The 20,739-nt window shown below is 44.0% G+C and overlaps 1 protein-coding gene across 1 annotated transcript; it reads right to left on the reverse strand.

Moving 5' to 3' along the window:
- Nucleotides 1-3,997: 3,997 nt before the first annotated feature.
- Nucleotides 3,998-14,716, reverse strand: LOC308157391 (heat shock factor-binding protein 1-like). Its single transcript, XM_080530940.1, has 4 exons — nt 14,641-14,716; nt 10,762-10,824; nt 7,731-7,852; nt 3,998-4,180 (listed from the first exon to the last, which is right to left on the reverse strand). The coding sequence occupies exons 1-3, from the start codon at nt 14,683-14,685 to the stop codon at nt 7,733-7,735; spliced, it is 228 nt and encodes a 75-aa protein (XP_080387066.1). The 5' UTR covers nt 14,686-14,716; the 3' UTR covers nt 3,998-4,180; nt 7,731-7,732.
- Between the last annotated feature and the right edge of the window lie 6,023 nt (nt 14,717-20,739).

The raw sequence follows: 20,739 nt of genomic DNA on the forward strand, positions 1-20,739 counted from the left end.
AGACTCAAACCTCCTAGACAAACACCAGGACATCTGGAACAATGTGCTTTGAACAGATGAATCCAAAGTTGAATTATTTGGGCACAGTAACAGAAAACATGTTTGGCGCGAATCAAAGACAGCATTTGAGCACAAGGACCTCATACCAACTCGTGACGTTAGAATTATACGGTTCTTTTTTTGGTCAAAATTGAGTTTTTTACATAATCTGATCCATTAGGTGTTTATTAATGCCTGTGTGGTGTTATTTTTAAAATGTTGACATTTTTTAGTTACTAATTAATTAATAAAATACAAAGGTTCCAGCTCACAAAACATAATGGAATGTAAAAACTTTGACGCTCAATATCTCTGAACTGCCCTAAACGGAGATAGAACCGTATAATTCTAAGCTCACAAACTGTGAAGCATGGGGGTGGAAATGTCATGGTCTGGGCCTGGCCAGCTCACCATCATAACAGAATCCACTATGAATTATTTATTGTGTCAGAGGGGTGCTTGAGGAAAATGTCAGACCATCTGTCCAAAAATGTAATCTGAAGCAGATGTGGAACACCATGAAACATGACAAACACCCAAAACATTCCAGAACATCACCAAGGTTCTAGAATGCACAAGTCAAGGTCTGGATGGGAACACTAGAACAGCCGCGAGGAATGTTTATATCTTTGCAAAATTTCAAATTTCAGGACCCTCCTTTCATGACTTTTCCTAGATATGTGCGTTCTACCACCCCAGTATCCTTACATTTTCAACATCACATCAGGATAAGCTAGTATAAAGCTATTTTGCAGTTTTTTTTCTGTGTCGGAAGCAGGCTAATTTACAAGGCGGCCAACTAGTGGTCGTTGTGTGTAAGTAGCAGCTTGAGCATTATAAAGAGGGGGTAGGTAAAAAGGCACGGCTGTTCTAGTGTTAATCCAATTGAGACGCTGTGGGGTGATTTGAAATGGGCTGTGCATGCAAAACACTCAAACATCACACAGCTGAAAGAATTGTTCATGGGTTGTCCTAATTATTTCACATGACTTTATTGTTGATTAGATACTGTATGTGTTGGAAGATTCAGAATATTTGAATGACCCATATAATGGAAGTACACATGATTACATATCTGTAGCTTTAGATGCAATCTGATATGGACACCAGCACAGTAATCTGTTAAAGGAATTGCATCGACGTGTTTGCTTTCTACAGCGCTATAAATTCACTGTACATATACAGTAGGGACCATAATATAATATAGGCCTACCTGAAGACTTTTAAAAAGGTTGTTTGTGTGTTATGTTATTATTTCATAGAGGATAATAGGCACTTTAAGAGTTGCCTAGGGATCATTATCAAGCCAAGGGTCCCCTTTTTATCGAGTCTTTCACAACATGATTGCCTTATCAACCGCCTAATGTGGACTATAACCGCTTAAATTCCTTATCTGATGATACAATACATTTTATTGAGATCAGAATGTGTTCGACCAGCCACATTTGGCAGGTAGCTTTCGGAATAGGAATGCGCTTAGTGTATCACATAATACACTATTTTTTATATATTATATTATTCCACCCAAATTGTGGAATGCACTGCCAGTTGACATTAGGGATGCAACCTCAGCAAATATGTTCAAGTCAAGACTAAAAACCCATCTTTTTAATATTGCCTTTAAATGACTAAATAATTAAATTAAGATTATAAAAACCCATCCTTTTAATATTGCATTTAAATTACAAAATAATTAAATTAAGATTATACAATGATTAAAGCACTTTCAGCTGCAACGTTTGCAGGAAAAGCGCTATACAAATAAAGTTATTATTATTATTATTATTATTATTATAACAAGTCAGATGTAAACAGAATTGTAAGCAGAATCATGTTTTATAGTCTAATGATGTAGTGTGTTACAAAACAGAGATAAGAAAATTCTAAGTAGATATTAGGAGTCCAATATCTCCAATTATACTGTTCATTTAAATATATATATATATATATATTATACCTTTATTTAAGCAGGTGAATACTCATTGAGATTTAAAATGTATTTTCCAAGAGAGACCTGGCCAAGAGGGCAGCATATGAAGACAGACACATTTAGGTTTCAGACATACAGTATAAAACAGTGAACATAAGGCAGTATCAGGCAGGGCCGCTTTAAGGGGGGGCTAGCTGGGGCGGTGGCACAGGGCCTCGCGCTTTGGAGGGCCTCGCGTGAGGCAGGGTAAAAAAAAAAAATGTTTGGTACCCTGGCTGGCGAGGCCCTCCAAAGCGCCAGGCAAGGGACCATATTATTATTTTTGCCTTTAATACATTTCTAAATGTTCACACATGTGATAATCATAGTCAATCATACATCTAAAATCTAGCATACCTGTAGGACAGGGAGATTCTTAGCAACAGAAAAAAGTAATTTCCCCCTATGACACCTTACGTGAAACGTGAAAATATTTTTGGGGCGCGCGTTGACACTTGTTGTGCATAGTGACTGCTTAGTGCAACGGACAAAATGCAGAGGGAACGAGACCGAGGAAGAAAATGTTAATCGGGTGCTGAAAAAAGAAATACAAATAAAAGAAAGGAAGGCTTCAGGGCCTCGCTTAGAGGTTCGTTCGAAACATTTCTAAAAACAAGTGAGGCTCCCGTTAGCACCGAAGAAGCTAACGTTACTGATAGCACTAGCAATGCTAGTAGTAGCACGGCACAGCCCCCCCTGAGAGGCAAAGATGATGTCTCTGAGGTGGAGGAGGACAACTGCTACACCGGCAGCAGTGGGGCTGCCCAGCCCCAGGTGATGATGGTCAGGAGTGGCGAAGTAGAGGATACGGAGGCGGAAGATGGAGCTACTCAGAGCAGCAGCAGCAGGGCTGAGAGTGATGGAACGCAAGACGAGCCCACGGTGTTAGATATGTCATGTATGATGATCCTGGTAAATTGGCCGGTACATATGGACTCTACAGTTACAGAAGTGATCATTAGAAGAGATCCCCTAAAGATGAAACCTGGATTTAGTTATCCTAAAAATAATGAGAACAGGAACTTTAGTGAAACTTTATTTCTCCGAAAACTACCAAATGGGGAAAATTTTTAAAGAAAGTGGCTTGTGTACTCTCAAAAACGGGACATGTCTTTTTGCTTTTGCTGTAAGCTTTTCAACATAAAGGATAGGCCTACATGGTGGTGAGTAACATCTCTATTCATGTCAATAATGGCTTGTGCGTATTTAATGTTGGGTATGATGACTGCTTTATCCTAAATCCTAATCCTTTACGAGTATAAAAGGTTTGAAATGAAACAAACATGGTAGTAAACTATCTAAATAAGTAGATATTCTATTGTCTATCAGCACAGCCTGTGAGCGCATTTCTTGCAATATATCGGTGCGTGCGTGTCGCGCGGTTATAACAGTAGCCTACATCATTATAAAAGGCCTCGCAAATCTGACTTCGCACAGGGCCTCGCATATCTCCCAAACAGCCCTGGTATCAGGAATGCATAGGTGGCTGCGTTAAAGTACAGAGACACCCTCTAGTACTTTCCCCTTCAAGGTCCTTCAAGATTCCACTAAAGGCGTCGTATGACATCAGTCTTTCTGGAGGGTGTTCCAAGCAGAGGGGGCAGCGTACGGTAGTTGAAGGCTTTTTTCCCCAGCTCTGTGCGAACACAGGAACAAGCAACTGCAGAACATATTGGGAGCGCAAGTTATAATGCAAGTTATCATGCCTCTCATCTGGGGAAAAATATGAAGATGTTTGAAAACCAGGGTGTAATGTTGTTGAGTGTTAAAGAGGAAGTCCACAAGTATTCAAACCTGGTTTATTGTAAAGACAAAGTACAGTACATTGAATCTCAAAACCACGCATTAATGTAGGAAATAAATTCAGTAGTGGTTCATCGATGTTGAAATATTCTTGATGTTAAATCTGCAAGTTAACAAGTTTACTGGCCTTAGCACCTGAATGAGCCATCTGGGTAGTGTTCCAAAAGTCAAAATATCAATTCAAGACTGACAGGAAAATGTTTACAGTCCACGTCAACACTGATCATTAATTACAAGAGTTAATATAACTGTAAATATAAAACATATTACATACACAGCAAAACTAAAATAACAGGACAAAAATATACAACACATCGAAAAAAATCTATGCTGCCCTTTTGGTCTCTCCTCTGTCTGTTACTTGGCAACCTAGGAGGGAGGAAAGAGAGTCGGTATAAAACCATATGCGAGATTCAAACACAAACGATATGCCTTTAAACCAGGCTAGGCTACCCATCTCTTCAGGCTACACCTTAACTGTCCCTCCTGAGACATCCACTACCCCCCTGTACTGTCCCTCCTGAGACATCTACTACCCCCTGTACTGTTTCTCCTGAGACATCTACTACCCCCCGTACTGTCCCTCCTGAGACATCTACTACCCCCTGTACTGTTTCTCCTGAGACATCTACTACCCCCCGTACTATCCCTCCTGAGACATCTACTACCCCCCTGTACTATCCCTCCTGAGACATCTACTACCCCCCTGTACTGTGTCTCCTGAGACATCTACTACCCCCCTGTACTATCCCTCCTGAGACATCTACTACCCCCCTGTACTGTGTCTCCTGAGACATCTACTACCCCCTGTACTGTCCCTCCTGAGACATCTACCACCCCCCTGTACTGTGTCTCCTGAGACATCTACTACCCCCCTGTACTGTCCCTCCTGAGACATCTACTACCCCCCATCACTGTCTCCTGAGACATCTACTACCCCCTGTACTGTGTCTCCTGAGACATCTACTACCCCCCTGTACTGTTTCTCCTGAGACATCTACTACCCTCCTGAGACATCTACTACCCCCCCTGTACTGTCCCTCCTGAGACATCTACTACCCCCCTGTACTGTTTTTCCTGAGACATCTACTACCCCCCTGTACTATCCCTCCTGAGACATCTACTACCCCCCATCACTGTCTCCTGAGACATCTACTACCCCCTGTACTGTGTCTCCTGAGACATCTACTACCCCCCTGTACTGTGTCTCATGAGACATCTACTACCCCCCTGTACTGTGTCTCCTGAGACATCTACTACCCCCCTGTACTGTCCCTCCTGAGACATCTACTACCCTCCAGCACTGTGTCTCCTGAGACAACTATTACCCCCCTGCACTGTGTCTCCTGAGACATCTACTACCCCCCTGTACTGTCCCTCCTGAGACATCTACTACCCCCCTGTACTGTCCCTCCTGAGACATCTACTACCCCCCTGTACTGTTTCCCGTCATGATAAAAAAACAAAAAACATCTTCTAGCACGACGACTGCCAATGCCCCTGGCCTGAGCATAGATGACTTTTCCCTGCTATGACTGGTGGACAGACGATGCACTTAGTCACCAGTATTTGTTATGTAAGTCGCTATGGATAAAGGCGAAAGGCGTCTGCTAAAATGGCTAAAATGTAAATGTTAAACATGTAAATGCCTGCACTCTAACTTATGTCTGAGTGACTAATGCAGCGTTAACATTGTGATCCCGAGGGGAAGGAGAGTTATGTTTTTGTCTCTCCACTTTTCTTTCTGTATTATTTTTCTTTATTTCGTTATTAAGTTGTCTTCAACTAAAAATTTAAATAATTGACCAAATGTATGTATGTATGAATGTTATGGAAGTGTATTGTCTGTATTTAAGTGTTTAAGATGAAAAATTGTTTGAAAGTATGGCATGAGGACCCCAGGAAGAATAGCTACTGCATATTTGCTGTATCTAATGGTGGACCCAAATAAACAAACAAACAAACAAACATCATTAGCATTAAGCAGTGTTAGCATCATTAGCATTAAACAGTGTTAGCATCATTACCATTAAGCAGTGTTAGCATCGTTAGCATCATTACCATTAAGCAGTGTTAGCATAATTAGCATCATTACCATTAAGCCAGTGGTTCTCAACCTTTTTTGGGCCAGCGCCCCCCTGTCCATTATCCAGGCCTCTTACCGCCCCCCCATCAAAAAAAGTAGGGTTATTTTCTTCCCTAAATATTAATGTTGACTAATATTCTGTGTTATATCATTTAAAAAGCATGTCACTGAATGCCAAATAATAGATTGGATTTAACTGGGCAGTTGGAATATCATTATCATTAGTTTACCAGAGAGCAGAAAAGCCATGTGAATGTGAATAAAAATGCTGTTTCTGAGTGTTAAACAAACTCAGACAACATCAGAGAATACAAACAGACTGCTACGGAACAGCAGCAATTTCACACATGTCCGATGCAGAACAAACAGTAGGATGCAGAACTGTACATTACAACTAACATTGTTAGTTTTTTTTAAGTGTGCTGGTGTTGCATTTCTCCAAATTGCTGTTTTATGATGCTAATATTTATTCATTTTTTATTGGACTTTGGGGGGTGGGGGGGGGGGTGGTGTCACAATATGGCGGCAAACGCTAGGGGGCTATTATTTTAATATTTTATTTAGTATTCTATGGTATTATTTTCATAAACTGACCACTTCGAATTTCTCATATCAAAACATATCAAAACATAACAAAGTTCCAAAGTTCAGAGCTCTGCGCCCTGGGAGCGCTCAGAGATGGGCGCTCTGACTGAAAACACGGTTTTGTCCGAGCGAACTGACCGTGTGTGCATTTACGAACGTACCCGTAATAACACTGATGACAGCTGATCAATACAAAAGACGCTGCAGCTGATGCGTTCGTTTCCAGGACATCACAAGAGGAGCAACATATCACAAAAAAGCGATCGTATATTTTAGTTTGCAAACACATCGCAATGCTAACCTCAGAATGGCACTAGGGATAACATCCACAACAACACTTAACAGTAATACATTTATGTAATATACTGTAATGAACCTGCGAGGGGAGGGGACATTCGTAGCTGATTTCTCTAGGTTCGATTTTTGGTAAGCGACAGAGAACTTTCAGGACTGGTTTATTACGATCGCTTTTTTGAGATAGGTTGTTCCTGCTGTGATGTTCTGGTATGGTGGTATGGTATTAGCACTCATTTTAACTAAATTAAATAAGCTGTATTGAAAGGAAGCAAACGAAGCGAACGCAACAATTACAATGAGCCCACAAACTGAAACATATGTCACTCAAGCATAGCCTACAAGGAAAACACTCATAGAAGTTGTGCATTGGTCAACATGATGTTACAGATGGGATGAACCGGGGTTCTTTCTATCGTAGCATAGTATTGCAATTTCTGCACTGTACATGAACTGTCAAGATTCTTCTACAATGCAGCTTACCCAGACACATTGGAAACTTAAATTTTTTGGGGCGTGGCGCTACGTGTGTCTGCGTCACAGAGCCCGGTCAAGTTCAGAACACTGCGCTCTGGGAGCGCTCAGAGGTGGGTGCTCTGACTGAAAACACGGTTTGTCCGAGCGAACTGACCGTTCGTGCATTTACGAATGTGCCCGTAATAACACAGCTGTTTTTCATGAGAAAAATACTTTATGCGTGAACGAACGCCCCCCAAGAACACCTCAACGCCCCCCTTTAAAAAATATTTGCTCCAGCGCCCCCCGATGTTGTCTGAACGCCCCCTGGGGGGCGGTACCGCCCCCGTTGAGAAACGATGCATTAAGCAGTGTTAGCATCATTAGCATCATTACCATTAAGCAGTGTTAGCAGTGTTAGCATCATTACCATTAAGCAGTGTTAGCAGTGTTAGCATCATTACCATTAAGCAGTGTTAGCATCATTAGCATCATTACCATTAAGCAGAGTCCAGGTCCTCTGTCACCTGGTCCTCCAGCTCCTCCACGCCCGCCTGCGTCATCAGGTCAGCGATGTTCTTCTCCAGGTCGTCTATGCGACTGCTCATCTCGTCAAGTTGCTCTGGTCAAGGAAGAAGCTTGGAGAGTACAGCAATGCACAGAACATCCCCACCTCTCACTGGCACAGCACCAGAATAGCTGAAAGACCTTCTAGCATATCAGCCCAATAGAGCTCTCAGGTCTTTTGCTAGCATATCAGCCCAGTAGAGCTCTCAGGTCTTCTGCTAGCATATCAGCCCAATAGAGCTCTCAGGTCTTCTGCTAGCATATCAGCCCAATAGAGCTCTCAGGTCTTCTGCTAGCATATCAGCCCAATAGAGCTCTCAGGTCTTCTGCTAGCATATCAGCCCAATAGAGCTCTCAGGTCTTCTGCTAGCATATCAGCCCAATAGAGCTCTCAGGTATTCTGCTAGCATATCAGCCCAATAGAGCTCTCAGGTCTTCTGCTAGCATATCAGCCCAATAGAGCTCTCAGGTCTTCTGCTAGCATATCAGCCCAATAGAGCTCTCAGGTATTCTGCTAGCATATCAGCCCAATAGAGCTCTCAGGTCTTTTGCTAGCATATCAGCCCAATAGAGCTCTCAGGTCTTCTGCTAGCATATCAGCCCAATAGAGCTCTCAGGTCTTCTGCTAGCATATCAGCCCAATAGAGCTCTCAGGTCTTTTGCTAGCATATCAGCCCAATAGAGCTCTCAGGTCTTCTGCTAGCATATCAGCCCAATAGAGCTCTCAGGTCTTCTGCTAGCATATCAGCCCAATAGAGCTCTCAGGTCTTCTGACACTGGTTTTCTCTGTGTACCACATGTACAAAAGAAGAGATTTGGTGAGGCTGCATTCTCATTTTATCTCACCCAGATTGTGGAATGCACTGGCAGTTTACATTAGGGATGCAACCTTAGCAGATATGTTCAAAACAAGACTAAAAACCCATCTTTTTAATATTACCTTTAAATGACTAAATAATTAAATTAAGATTATAAAAGCCCATCCTTTTAATAACAAAATAATTAAATTAAGATTATATAATGATTAAAGCACTTTGAGCTGCAATGTTTGCAGGAAAAGTGTTATACAAGTTATTATTATTATTATTATTATTATTATTATTATTATTTCAAATCCTCCGTGTCCCATCCATACATCTGCACATTTCTCAGCAGAGAGACCCTTCGTCTCTGATCTTGACAATCTGCCTTCATGGTAAATGGTAAATGGACTGCACTTATATAGCGCCTTTATCCAAAGCCCATTCACACACCAATGGTAGCAAGCTACCATGTAAGGCGCCGGCCCGCTCACTGGGAACAATTTGGGGTCCAGATATACAGGTAGCATGACGTTTGGGGGTGAGACATTAATCACTCAGACAGTGGCAGATAAATCATACTGTATGTACCACACTACATTTTTAAGTAGTTGACGAGCTAAGTAAAACATTTTTGAATATACATTGTTTGTTTTTTAGAGAGAGAGAGAGAGAGAGAGAGAGAGAGAGAGAGAGAGAGAGAGAGAGAGAGAGAGAGAGAGAGAGAGAGAGAGAGAGAGAGAGAGAGAGGGAATTCAAGCACTTTCAATGACCCATGTCTATTTTCAAAAGCTTTTAAGACCTAGATTTCTTTTTCTCAAATTCACAAACTTTCAAGGATTTCAAGGACCCGTGGGAACCCTGGTACAGCCTTCAGTACTCCACCCACCTCTGGTTGTGTACTGTATGTAAATGATGCTATCATTGACACTGTGTTGATTCTGTATGTAATGAACATGAATGTGTTTTGTCAGGTTATAAACTGCAGCCTATATCATGCCATGTAATACAGAATAACAGCAAAAGCATACACTGGTAAAGTGATTACATCACATTCAACGAATAGCATGACAATGGAAATATCTGGAGACAAACATACAGGATATATTTGGACACAGACAGAATTTTTGTAATTTTAGCTGTTTACCAAAACATCTTCAAGTTACAGTTATATAATGAATATGAGCTTAAAGTGCAGACTCTCAGCTTTAAGGTAAGGGTATTCACATCCAAATTGAAATTGAAGGAAGGGTTTAGGAATTACATCTCTTTAATATGTAGCGCCCTCTTTTTCAAGGGACCAAAAGTAATTGGACAATTGATTCAAAAGCCGTTTCATGTGCCAGTGTGGACTATTCCTTCATTATTTCTTTCTAGTATTAAAAATTAACATTTTATTAATGATTATGTTAATTTGTCCAATTACTTTTAAGCTCCTGAAAATAGGGTACTGTGTATAAAATGTGGTTGCAATTCCTAAACGTTTCATACAATATTTTTGTTCAACCCCTTGAATTAAAGCGGAAAGTCTGCACTTCAATTACATCTCGATTGTTTCATTTAAAATTCATTGTGGTGGCGTACAGAGCCAAAATTATGGACATTGTGTCACTGTCCAAATATATACGGACCTAACTGTAGCTTTGAACCTGCAGTCACACTGCCTGTTTCTGGGATGATGGGGGGAAAGTGGACAAATCAACATGAGTACATTTTATTATAATGGCATCAAGTTTGACAGCCAAATATCTGCATTATAAACCCCTATCAAACCCTGGTTTGACAGCCAAATATTATATTATATATCTAATGTCACTATCTCGAGTTGTTTTGTTTCACTTTATGTTTCCATGTTGTGTGTTTTAATGTTGTGTTCTTATGCAGTTTTTATGCTGTGTGATGTTTTGTTTTATTTCACTTTATGATTCCATCGAGGACCACTAAATGGAAATAAGTGTTTTAAATAATGCTTTTAAGTGCTATCCTCTGGACATTACTTAGTGTCATGATGCTTGAATGATTCTATGTAAATTCCTAATTAAAAATCAAATCAAATCAAAATCAAAATCTAATGTCACTAGCTGCACGCTTGTTTGAGTGTCTCCAGTGAAGTTCCACTTTACCTGCACCCCCCCCACCCGGCAGAAAAAAAGGATATTTCTCCCAATGATCTGATCCGACATGGTCTGGAACTTATCTTGCATCTGCTGCAGCAACGTTTGGACCTGGAGGAGAGAGAGAGAGAGAGAGAGAGAGAGAGAGAGAGAGAGAGAGAGAGAGAGAGAGAGAGAGAGAGAGAGAGAGAGAGAGAGAGAGAGAGAGAGAGAGAGAGAGAGAGAGAGAGAGAGAGAGAGAGAGAAAGAGAGAGAAAGAGAGAGAGAGAGAGAGAGAGAGAGAGAGAGAGAGAGAGAGAGAGAGAGAGAGAGAGAGAGACTGTGTTGAGAACATACAGTATGTAGACTGAGCATGTTGCAAAGCTGCGCATTTTTGATTGACTGAACTGATGGCCTGCGATGCCTACACGTAAATCACATGCCTCATAACCAGGGGAGAGAGGGAGACACAGAGAGAGAGAGAGAGGGGGAGACAGAGACAGAGAGAAAGAGAGAGAGAGAGAGAGAGGGAGAGAGAGAGAGAGAGAGAGAGAGAGAGAGAGAGAGAGAGAGAGAGAGAGAGAGAGAGAGAGAGAGAGAGAGAGAGAGAGAGACTGTGTTGAGAACATACAGATACAGTATGTAGACTAGCTAGCTAGGGATTGTTGTTTTTCTGGCAACGATGTGGGCGGACAAGTTCCTCTCTTGGAGCATGTTGTTGCAAAGCTGCGCATTTTTGATTGACTGAACTTGATGGCCTGCGATGCCTGCGATGCCTGCTGAACAGGCTGGTCGAGCGAACATGTGGGCTGCTTCCAACGCAGACACCATAACCATGGAAACAAACCAGGATTTGTATGCATTTATTCCCGGGAAATCTTTTTAGGGTCATGCTGATGTCGGTGACAGCTGGCCAACTAAAACTGCTGCCAGTGCCAGCTAGCCAACACGATGCACACACACGCTAACATCCCACTTTACAATCGGTCTGTGAAAGTTAGGAGAGAAGTTATTTCCTGTCTGAAAAGCTTAACAAAGAGGATGAAATAACCAAGAGTTGGTGCTTTTAGCATGTTGGGGGTAACAGGGTTATTAACAGCTAATATCATACTGCACGGCTAGCTAACTGGCTGTCTTGCATTACAGTTAAGCTAAAATCAAGCTGACAATCTCATTAGCTGAACTATGAAAACAGCCAGTAGCCAGTATGTGATTTGCTTATTGTCAGACCAAAAAAAATGCCTGTCTTCATTTGACTCTCCACGCTATGTGAGTAGAATGCAAATATTGTTAACCTCAAAAGTAGAGTGAACTGGATTTCTCCAGTTAAGTAATACTTAAGTAATACTAAGATTGTAACCCGCTTTCTCACTCATTATTGACACAGGTTTGGCATAGTTAGAAAGCTAAGATTATCACAGGGTATCTGCAAGTTTCAGCAAGTTAAATGTACGCCTTTTTAAGACCTTTTTAATGCCACTTGGAATGGAATTTGAGACCGAAAATATACATACTGTACATGGGTGGAGAGACCGAATGCCCAACGGCTGCTGATAGCAAAACTAGCAATGTGGGACAACCACCACAGCAATATTTCTTTAAAGAATTAAATGAGCGGATTACCACACCACTAGATAAATTGAAACATATTTATTCAATAAACAATTAGTGAACAAATGCCATATGGAGAAGCCGCATTTGAATGTGTTATGTAGGGTGTGGAGGCCACAGCTGTCAGCTACCCACAACAACCAGCTGGGCTCCACCTCAGCTCAGTGTGCTCTTGCTGCAGAAGCTCAAAGAACTTCCAGTTCACGTTGGGTCACGTTGGGTCCATCCATGGAGATGGACACCAGGCTCCTCAGGTTCAGCTGCTCCACACACTCCTGAGATTAACGGTAGTGGAGAAGCGCCTCTCATACAGGGTCCACTCCGGCTAGGTTCCTCTTTAATGTTTTAAGCTTGACACCTCAATTCATCTTTAAAATGTGTAAGACTAACCCAACTTAAAGAACCAGATATACTTTACTTTTGATCATATTTAGACTTTTTAAAAATCTATATCAAGCATTGATTATAAGCATGAATTTACATTTGTTCCAACGAAGAGCATATAATACTGTCGATATGGTCATACAACCAGACTCAAAACGCTACTCCTCTTTCATCTATTAAACTTGACAGCTCCCAATCCAACTTTAAACTGTATCCACTCACTCACTGCCATATCAACATTTTTGCAAGCCCACAAAGTTTCTTCTCGAACTTCTCTTTCTCTTAACTCTTGGTGTCGGTGTAAAACCGTTGTATGATCACGGTGTCGGGTGTGTAGGGCTATGTCGTGGTTTGACTGAGCTGGTCTTCAGCAATGTCTGACCGCAGAACAGCCGATACATCCCTACACAGCCCTACACACCACGACACAGCCCTACAAACCATGACACAGCCCTACACACCACGATACAGCCCTACACACCACGACACAGCCCTACAAACCACGATACAGCCCTACACACCACGACACAGCCCTACACACCACGACACAGCCCTACAAACCACGACACAGCCCTACACACCACGATACAGACCATTTCCCCTAACCCTGCCCCCCCCCCCTGGACATGCACCCCCCCCCCCCCCCCCTACCCCTAACCATCTCCCCTAACCCTGCCACCCCCCTCCCCCCTGTACATGCATACAACCTCCCCTACCCCTAACCATCTCCCCTAACCCTGCCACCCCCCTCCCCCCCCTGGACATGCATACAACCTCCCCTACCCCTAACCATCTCCCCTAACCCTGCCACCCCCCTCCCCCCCCTGGACATGCATACAACCTCCCCTACCCCTAACCATCTCCCCTAACCCTGCCACCCCCCTCCCCCCCTGGACATGGATACAACCTCCCCTACCCCTAACCATCTCCCCTAACCCTGCCACCCCCCCTCCCCCCCTGGACATGCATACAACCTCCCCTACCCCTAACCATCTCCCCTAACCCTGCCACCCCCCCCTCCTCCCCCCTGGACATGCATACAACCTCCCCTACCCCTAACCATCTCCCCTAACCCTGCCACCCCCCTCCCCCCTGGACATGCATACAACCTCCCCTACCCCTACCCATCTCCCCTAACCCTGCCACCCCCCTCCCCCCCTGGACATGCATACAACCTCCCCTACCCCTAACCATCTCCCCTAACCCTGCCACCCCCCTCCCCCCCTGGACATGCATACAACCTCCCCTACCCCTAACCATCTCCCCTAACCCTGCCACCCCCCTCCCCCCCTGCACATGCATACAACCTCCCCTACCCTTAACCATCTCCCCTAACCCTGCCACCCCCCTCCCCCCCTGTACATGCATACAACCTCCCCTACCCTTAACCATCTCCCCTAACCCTGCCACCCCCCTCCCCCCCTGTACATGCATACAACCTCCCCTACCCCTAACCATCTCCCCTAACCCTGCCACCCCCCTCCCCCCCTGGACATGCATACAACCTCCCCTACCCCTAACCATCTCCCCTAACCCTGCCACCCCCCTCCCCCCCTGCACATGCATACAACCTCCCCTACCCCTAACCATCTCCCCTAACCCTGCCACCCCCCTCCCCCCTCCCTGTTCGTTAACTCTGTCTTCTATGAGCCCATCATGTTCTCTGTTGCTTGCTGCTGTTTCTGTGGCAGGTGTTCTCCATCTCTCCCATATTTGTCAGCGTCTTTGAGCCTCGGAAAAGAAAGAAAGCGCTATATATATAATGAATTATTATTATTATTATTATTATTATTATTATTATTTCCACACCCTCGTGTGTTCAACCACCAGCCTGGCTCGTTTACGAACACAGCCAAGTGCTGCTAATGTAACACCACCCAGTTAAATAAACTAAATTATATAAATAGATAGATTAATGAATAGATAAATTATTGAGTTGCTATGGAGACTCACCACCCCGGTCAGGTCCTGGACAGACTTCGGATCAGTCTCTGACATTGTAGTAATAGTAATATTAACTAGTACTGTTATCGGCTCCTCTGACTCTGACAAGTCTGTTAAGTGTCCTTTTATGCGAGCAGGAGCTCAGAGAGTGACCAGTGTCCCAGGATCAGCTGTTATACTGAACGGCTCTAACGGTCCAGCTACACACACACACACACAGAGGTAAACACTGGAGCATGCGTGGGCTAAAACCTCGCGAGATTTCGTCTTCTTCTTCTTCTTCTTCTTCTTCTTCTGTTGGATTCAACGGCAGCCTCGCATCCCTTCGCGTTGCACTACTCGCGAGATTTCCCCCCTCCCTGGGAACTGAAAGCAAACTTTTCCTCTTACTGTATGAATGAATGAATGAATGAATGAATGAATGGTCTTTATTGTCATTAATACAGTACAGGTACCATACAACGACATTTAGGAGGGGGGGGGCTCCCCTGGTGCTAGGAAAAAAATACTAAAAACAAGAGGGCCAAGGGTAAAATAAGAAAAGGGAAAGGAGCTGGTCTACATAAATAAAGGCTATATACACTATCCACTATACTATACTATACAAATAAAACACTGTGCTGTACTCTATGCTATGCTATAAATATCCTAACATTTCCTATCTCTGAACCTTATGTACCCTAGGGTTGTCATATTGCACATAGCAGGGACGTGCCGTCCATATAAGCAGGGTAAGCAGTGCTTACCCAACGAAAAAAGGAAAGGAAAGAAAATATTAAAATAAAAGTGCATTTAAACCGTTTGTTTGTTTTCATTAACCCTTGTGTGGTGTTCACTTTTTTGACCCTTTCGTACTCTTCGGGTCAAGTTGACCCGGGACATCATTGGGGTTTTGAAAGCACTTTTCCTGACACGGTGCTCCTAGTCCCAATGGTGACCCGTACAAGGGAGTATGCTCAGGGTGCAAGATAGCCCCAAAATAGCCCATAATATTAAAGAGCGCCTCCTGTGGGCACAAACAGGTACTGTACCCATTAATGCACAATAGGTACTGTGTTCACATTCAAAAGTGTATATTTTATTCTGGTGGACCTAGGGGGCTGCCCTTTGGAGGGGCTGGAGCAGAGGGTGCCTAATTATAACCCTCAAAGTGTCAGACCCCTGGGAATAGGTGGGGCCGAACGGCAGCATGATGAGTAGAGGCGTTTTTACGCACATGATGCTCCTAACTTCCACTAAACAAAATCCACTATAATAAAGACTTGGTTGTCATAAATCATACTTATCTAGGAAAAATGTAAATGAAACAATGTTTTTATTGATGTTTATTATTTTGAACTTATATTCTCAATTGATTTTCAAAGCATTATAATCAAAGCTGTAAAAAATACAGGTGATGAACAAGAATAATGCTACAAATGCTGAAACACAAAACATGTGGAATGTACACTGTTTTAGTCACTGAAATAACACTGGTTACAATTGTGTGTGCATGGGCATGTCTGTCTACACAACACATGAAGTACAGCATTTGACAGTATGTGTACCACAAATGTACTTTTTGCAGTTGCTGCATGTGGTCCCTGTCTTTGTGTCCTTTGAGGGTCCACACACCTCGCAGCGCTTCCTCTTTTTGCCATGGGCTGCAGTCTAGAATAATGAAAAGACTTAGTTCAGGATTTTTTTTCCACCACGTCTCCTAATACTCTAAATCACTCACACACACATACACACACACACGCACACACGCACACACACACACACACACACACACACACACACACACACACACATACACACACACACACACACACACATATTTACATTTACATTAAAAATGTTGGCATTTAGCAGACGCCTTATTTCAAAGCGACTTACATTTACCAAAGCGATCAATACATTTGACTAAGCAAGTGAATCAACACAGACACACACACACAAACAACCGCAACAGGACACTTACCTCAGGCACTGGAGATTGTGGTTGTGTGGGTTGTGCAGGTGGAGCATCTGTAATCCTCCTCACTATGGCTAGAGAAGGTGGGGTCCTGGGCATATGTTGTCTCCTTTGGATATGCGGTGTCACCAGTGCCATACCTAGCTCCTCAAGGAAAATACGTCGTCTTTGGAGCTTCCTTTGGTTCCAGTCTGGGTTGACTGCCATCCAGATTGAAAATGCATTGTAGGCTGAAACATCCAGGATGTTGAAGAAGATCACGAGAGGCCACCGTAGAGTTCTTCTTTGGCAGCTGTAGCAGGCCAGCAGCTTGTCCAGGTTGTCTACTCCACCTTTGGTGGCGTTGTAGTCAAGTATGACCTCTGGCTTACGGTCCTCCCGGCCACTGATTCTTCCATCCCTATGTAGAGTGCTCATGAGCATCACATTCTTGCCCTTTTTTGGTATGTAATGACACCAGGGTAGTGTTGGCTGTAAACACAAAGTTGGAGGAATGGACTGGCCTGTTCTTCACATTTAGAAACTGGGGTGGGAGCTCCGTCTTGTTTTTTCGGACTGTTCCAACCATTGTCACCTTTCGTTTGAGAAGTTCCTGTCCCAGGCTGTAGGATGTAAAGAAATTATCACAGGTGATGTTATGGCCACTGAGGCCCTGTGACATATCCAACACCACCCGTGTCCCCTGGTTTCTCTCAGGGGCTCCTCCCTCTGGCTTCCCTGTATAAATTTGCATGTTCCATGCATACGATGAAACGGCATCACAGACAACCCAGATTTTTATTCCGTACCTTGCTGGTTTGGAGGGCATATACTGCCTGAAGGGGCAACGACCTCTAAACCCCACAAGCCGTTCATCCACAGTTAGATTGGGCCCAGGGTTGTAAAGAAGTGGAAGCCGGTCCACCCACTTGTCCCACACCATGCGGATTGCAGCCAACTTGTCCCTACGCCGTCTAACAGGTCTTGATTCCCGGTCATCAAACCTGATGACCCTCGAGTAGATATTGAAGCTCTTCAGAGACATTGTGGCTCTAAAAATTGCTCTCCCTGTCTCCACATCCCACAGACTTTCAGTCGACTCCCCTCTTGACCTATAGACACATGCTAGGATGAGGATCCCAAAATAGGCCTGTAAGTGTGTGTTGTCCATTTCTTTCCACTCCTCCCCGAAAACACGTCTCCCCTCAAGGTTGGTCATATCAAGAATTATTTTCTGAATTGAATCAGTAATCAGCAGCTCAAAGGATGACTTGATATCATCAACATGAGTCACTGCCAATCGTGTGGGCCCTGGTACCATCCTTATAATGTTAGCAGCTGAGCGGGGGGGCTCTCTCATTGGGGATGAAGACCATTCAATTTGGCCATTCTTGGACAAATATGTGTGGGCTCCTGCAGTGGCTGGCTGTGGGGCTCCTGCAGTGGCTGGCTGCGGGGCTCTTCCAGTGGCTGGCTGTGGGGCTCCTGCAGTGGCTGGCTGCGGGGCTCTTCCAGTGGCTGGCTGCGGGGCTCTTCCAGTGGCTGGCTGTGGGGCTCTTCCAGTGGCTGGCAGTGGGGCTCTTCCAGTGGCTGGCTGTGGGGCTCTTCCAGTGGCTGGCTGTGGGGCTCTTCCAGTGGCTGGCTGCGGGGCTCTTCCAGTGGCTGGCTGCGGGGCTCTTCCAGTGGCTGGCTGTGGGGCTCCTGCAGTGGCTGGCTGTGGGGCTCCTGCAGTGGCTGGCTGTGGGGCTCTTCCAGTGGCTGGCTGTGGGGCTCTTCCAGTGGCTGGCTGTGGGGATCCTTCTGCTGCATGCTCAGAGTGAAACTCATCTCCAAATTCACTTTCAGAATCAGAATACTCTGAATTAATTTCTACATTATCCTCATCTGAAACATCCTCCCCCCCTTCAACTTCACTATGTTGCTCACTCTCTTCAAATATTATCTCCACGGCCCTCTGAACACTGTATCTTTTCTTCATGTTGCTGGTGGAGGATTGTAGTTGAAATGACCTATACACTGGGATGGAGAGCTATTTCTCTCTTTTATCCCTCCCATGATGTGCAGGTGCAGTACAATATTATTATACCTTTTTCTACAACATTGCACTTCAAAGGGTAAAAAGTGCGAGAGCAGACAGCTTCTCGGCGCGGGAAAGCCAGAGCAGACGGCTTCTTGTGCAGGTGTGAGGAGTCCAGTACAATATTATTCTTTATTATTATTATACAATGTTGCATTTCAAAGGGTAAAGAGTGCGAGAGCAGACAGCTTCTCGGCACGGGAAAGACAGAGCAGAGGTGTGTGAGTGAGTGAGTGAGTGTCAGTGTGAGTGTGTGTATGTTTCTGTGTCTCTGTGTATCCGGGTCAAAATGACCCGAACACCTTATGAAGGACATAAATGTGTTGGGGTATTGTAGGATGTGTAAAAAATAAAAATGATTTTTGTTTTTTGTTTTTCATATAAAATGAGCCAAGGCCATGGAGTTTCAGATTGATAAAATGTATTCTTGTACCATTTCTCTTTAAGTAAAAATTGAAAACGGGTCAAGTTGACCCGAACACCACACAAGGGTTAAAAGAGTCGTATTTTAGGTCCCAGGGCAGCAGGAGTCATTCATTTTGACGTTGCATTTTTAGCGCCACCTGCAGGAGAAAGCACTCCCTACTCTGCTTTGCGTTGCATATAAGCACTCCTGTCTCTGCTTTCCCTCCCGTACATTCGAATGCGTGAAAATTTCTTTTTTATTTTTTTCGATGCTTCAGCCCGCTGGTTAATATGGCCAGGGTAAGCATGCTGTGGTATTCTGTAGTAAGAAAGTAGTTCGTAAAAGAATGAGACCCGGAGACACGCTGCTGCTGTTCAGTTCGCCATTTATTCAACTCCCGTTCTTCACCTCCGGAAGTGCATACATCACTTCCGTCACTGCATACATCACTTGCATACTAGCGCCCACTGGCGGTATAAACAGGACACAACATTTCCCCCTTTCTTAAAGGGATTACAGTCCTCAACGAATGCAATATTCTGTAGACTGGTGTCAGTACAATTGAAATAAAATGAAAACGAAGGAAATGAAAATGAATGAATCAGCATAATGAATAACAACAATAAACAGTTTATGACAGTGAAACATGAAATGAACATTCACTTTTGTCATTGCATTGTAGGACCTTTTTGTACTAAGTTAGAACCGTGTTCTATCCTACCCTTTTAGTACGTTCTCTACGGCACAAAGTCTACCAGCCACCTAGGTGGGTTTCTGACTCTCAGGTTCCTTCTTGGACCTGGTTCATTAAACACATTCTCTGCCTCGGGCACCGTGAACTCCTCTAGCTCAATCTCCTTTTCACCACTGGTGCCAGACAGAGCATCCTTGGGGAAGCGTGTAAGCTTGGATGCATTCCATTTTCGACCATCACTGAGCAGGTATGTATTCTGTCCTGCTTTACTAACTACTGTCAGCGGTTCTGTGAATCTTGATGATCCCTTTTTTACATGCTCCGGTCTGCGGACACGTACGGTGTCATTCACTTGGAACATGGGCACTTTCGCTCCCCTCATTCTGTCTGTGTACTCCTTACTCTCCTGTTGCTTGCGTCTCACTGTCTCCTGCACTTTCTCATGTGACTTAATTTGTTGTGAGACAGGGAGGACATTTAGTTTTGTACGCATCTTTCTGTTCCTCAGCAACTCAAAGGGAGTAGCTCCTGTAGTAGCATGCGGCGTAGCGCGATAGTTCAGTAAGAACTCTGTTACTGCATGTTTCCATGGCTTGTGCATTCTCTCAGCCGTCTGAATACACTCTTTGAGAACTCGATTAAATCTCTCAATAGCCCCGTTGGCTCTTGGATAATAAACACTGGAACGCAGGTGCTTTATCTCTCTCTCTCCCAGAAAGCTTGCAAAAGCATGGGAAGTAAACTGACATCCGTTGTCAGAGACCAGGAAGGAAGGGTTACCTTCACGACTAAACACTGTAGTCAAGAAGCTAATAACCGCCTCTGTAGTTACAGTAGAGACAAACGCCACTTCTGGCCACTTACTGTAATAGTCTGTGAGTGTAATAGCATAACGGCAGTCCCATGTCGCACCGTCAAAGGGACCAACAATGTCAATGGCCACCTTCTCCCATGGTCCACCTGGCAGTTCCACTGGGGTAAGTGGTGCAGGCGCA

Source organism: Nansenia antarctica (genome assembly GCF_963989245.1).
Source record: "Nansenia antarctica genome assembly, chromosome: 5".
NCBI lineage: Eukaryota > Metazoa > Chordata > Actinopteri > Argentiniformes > Microstomatidae > Nansenia > Nansenia antarctica.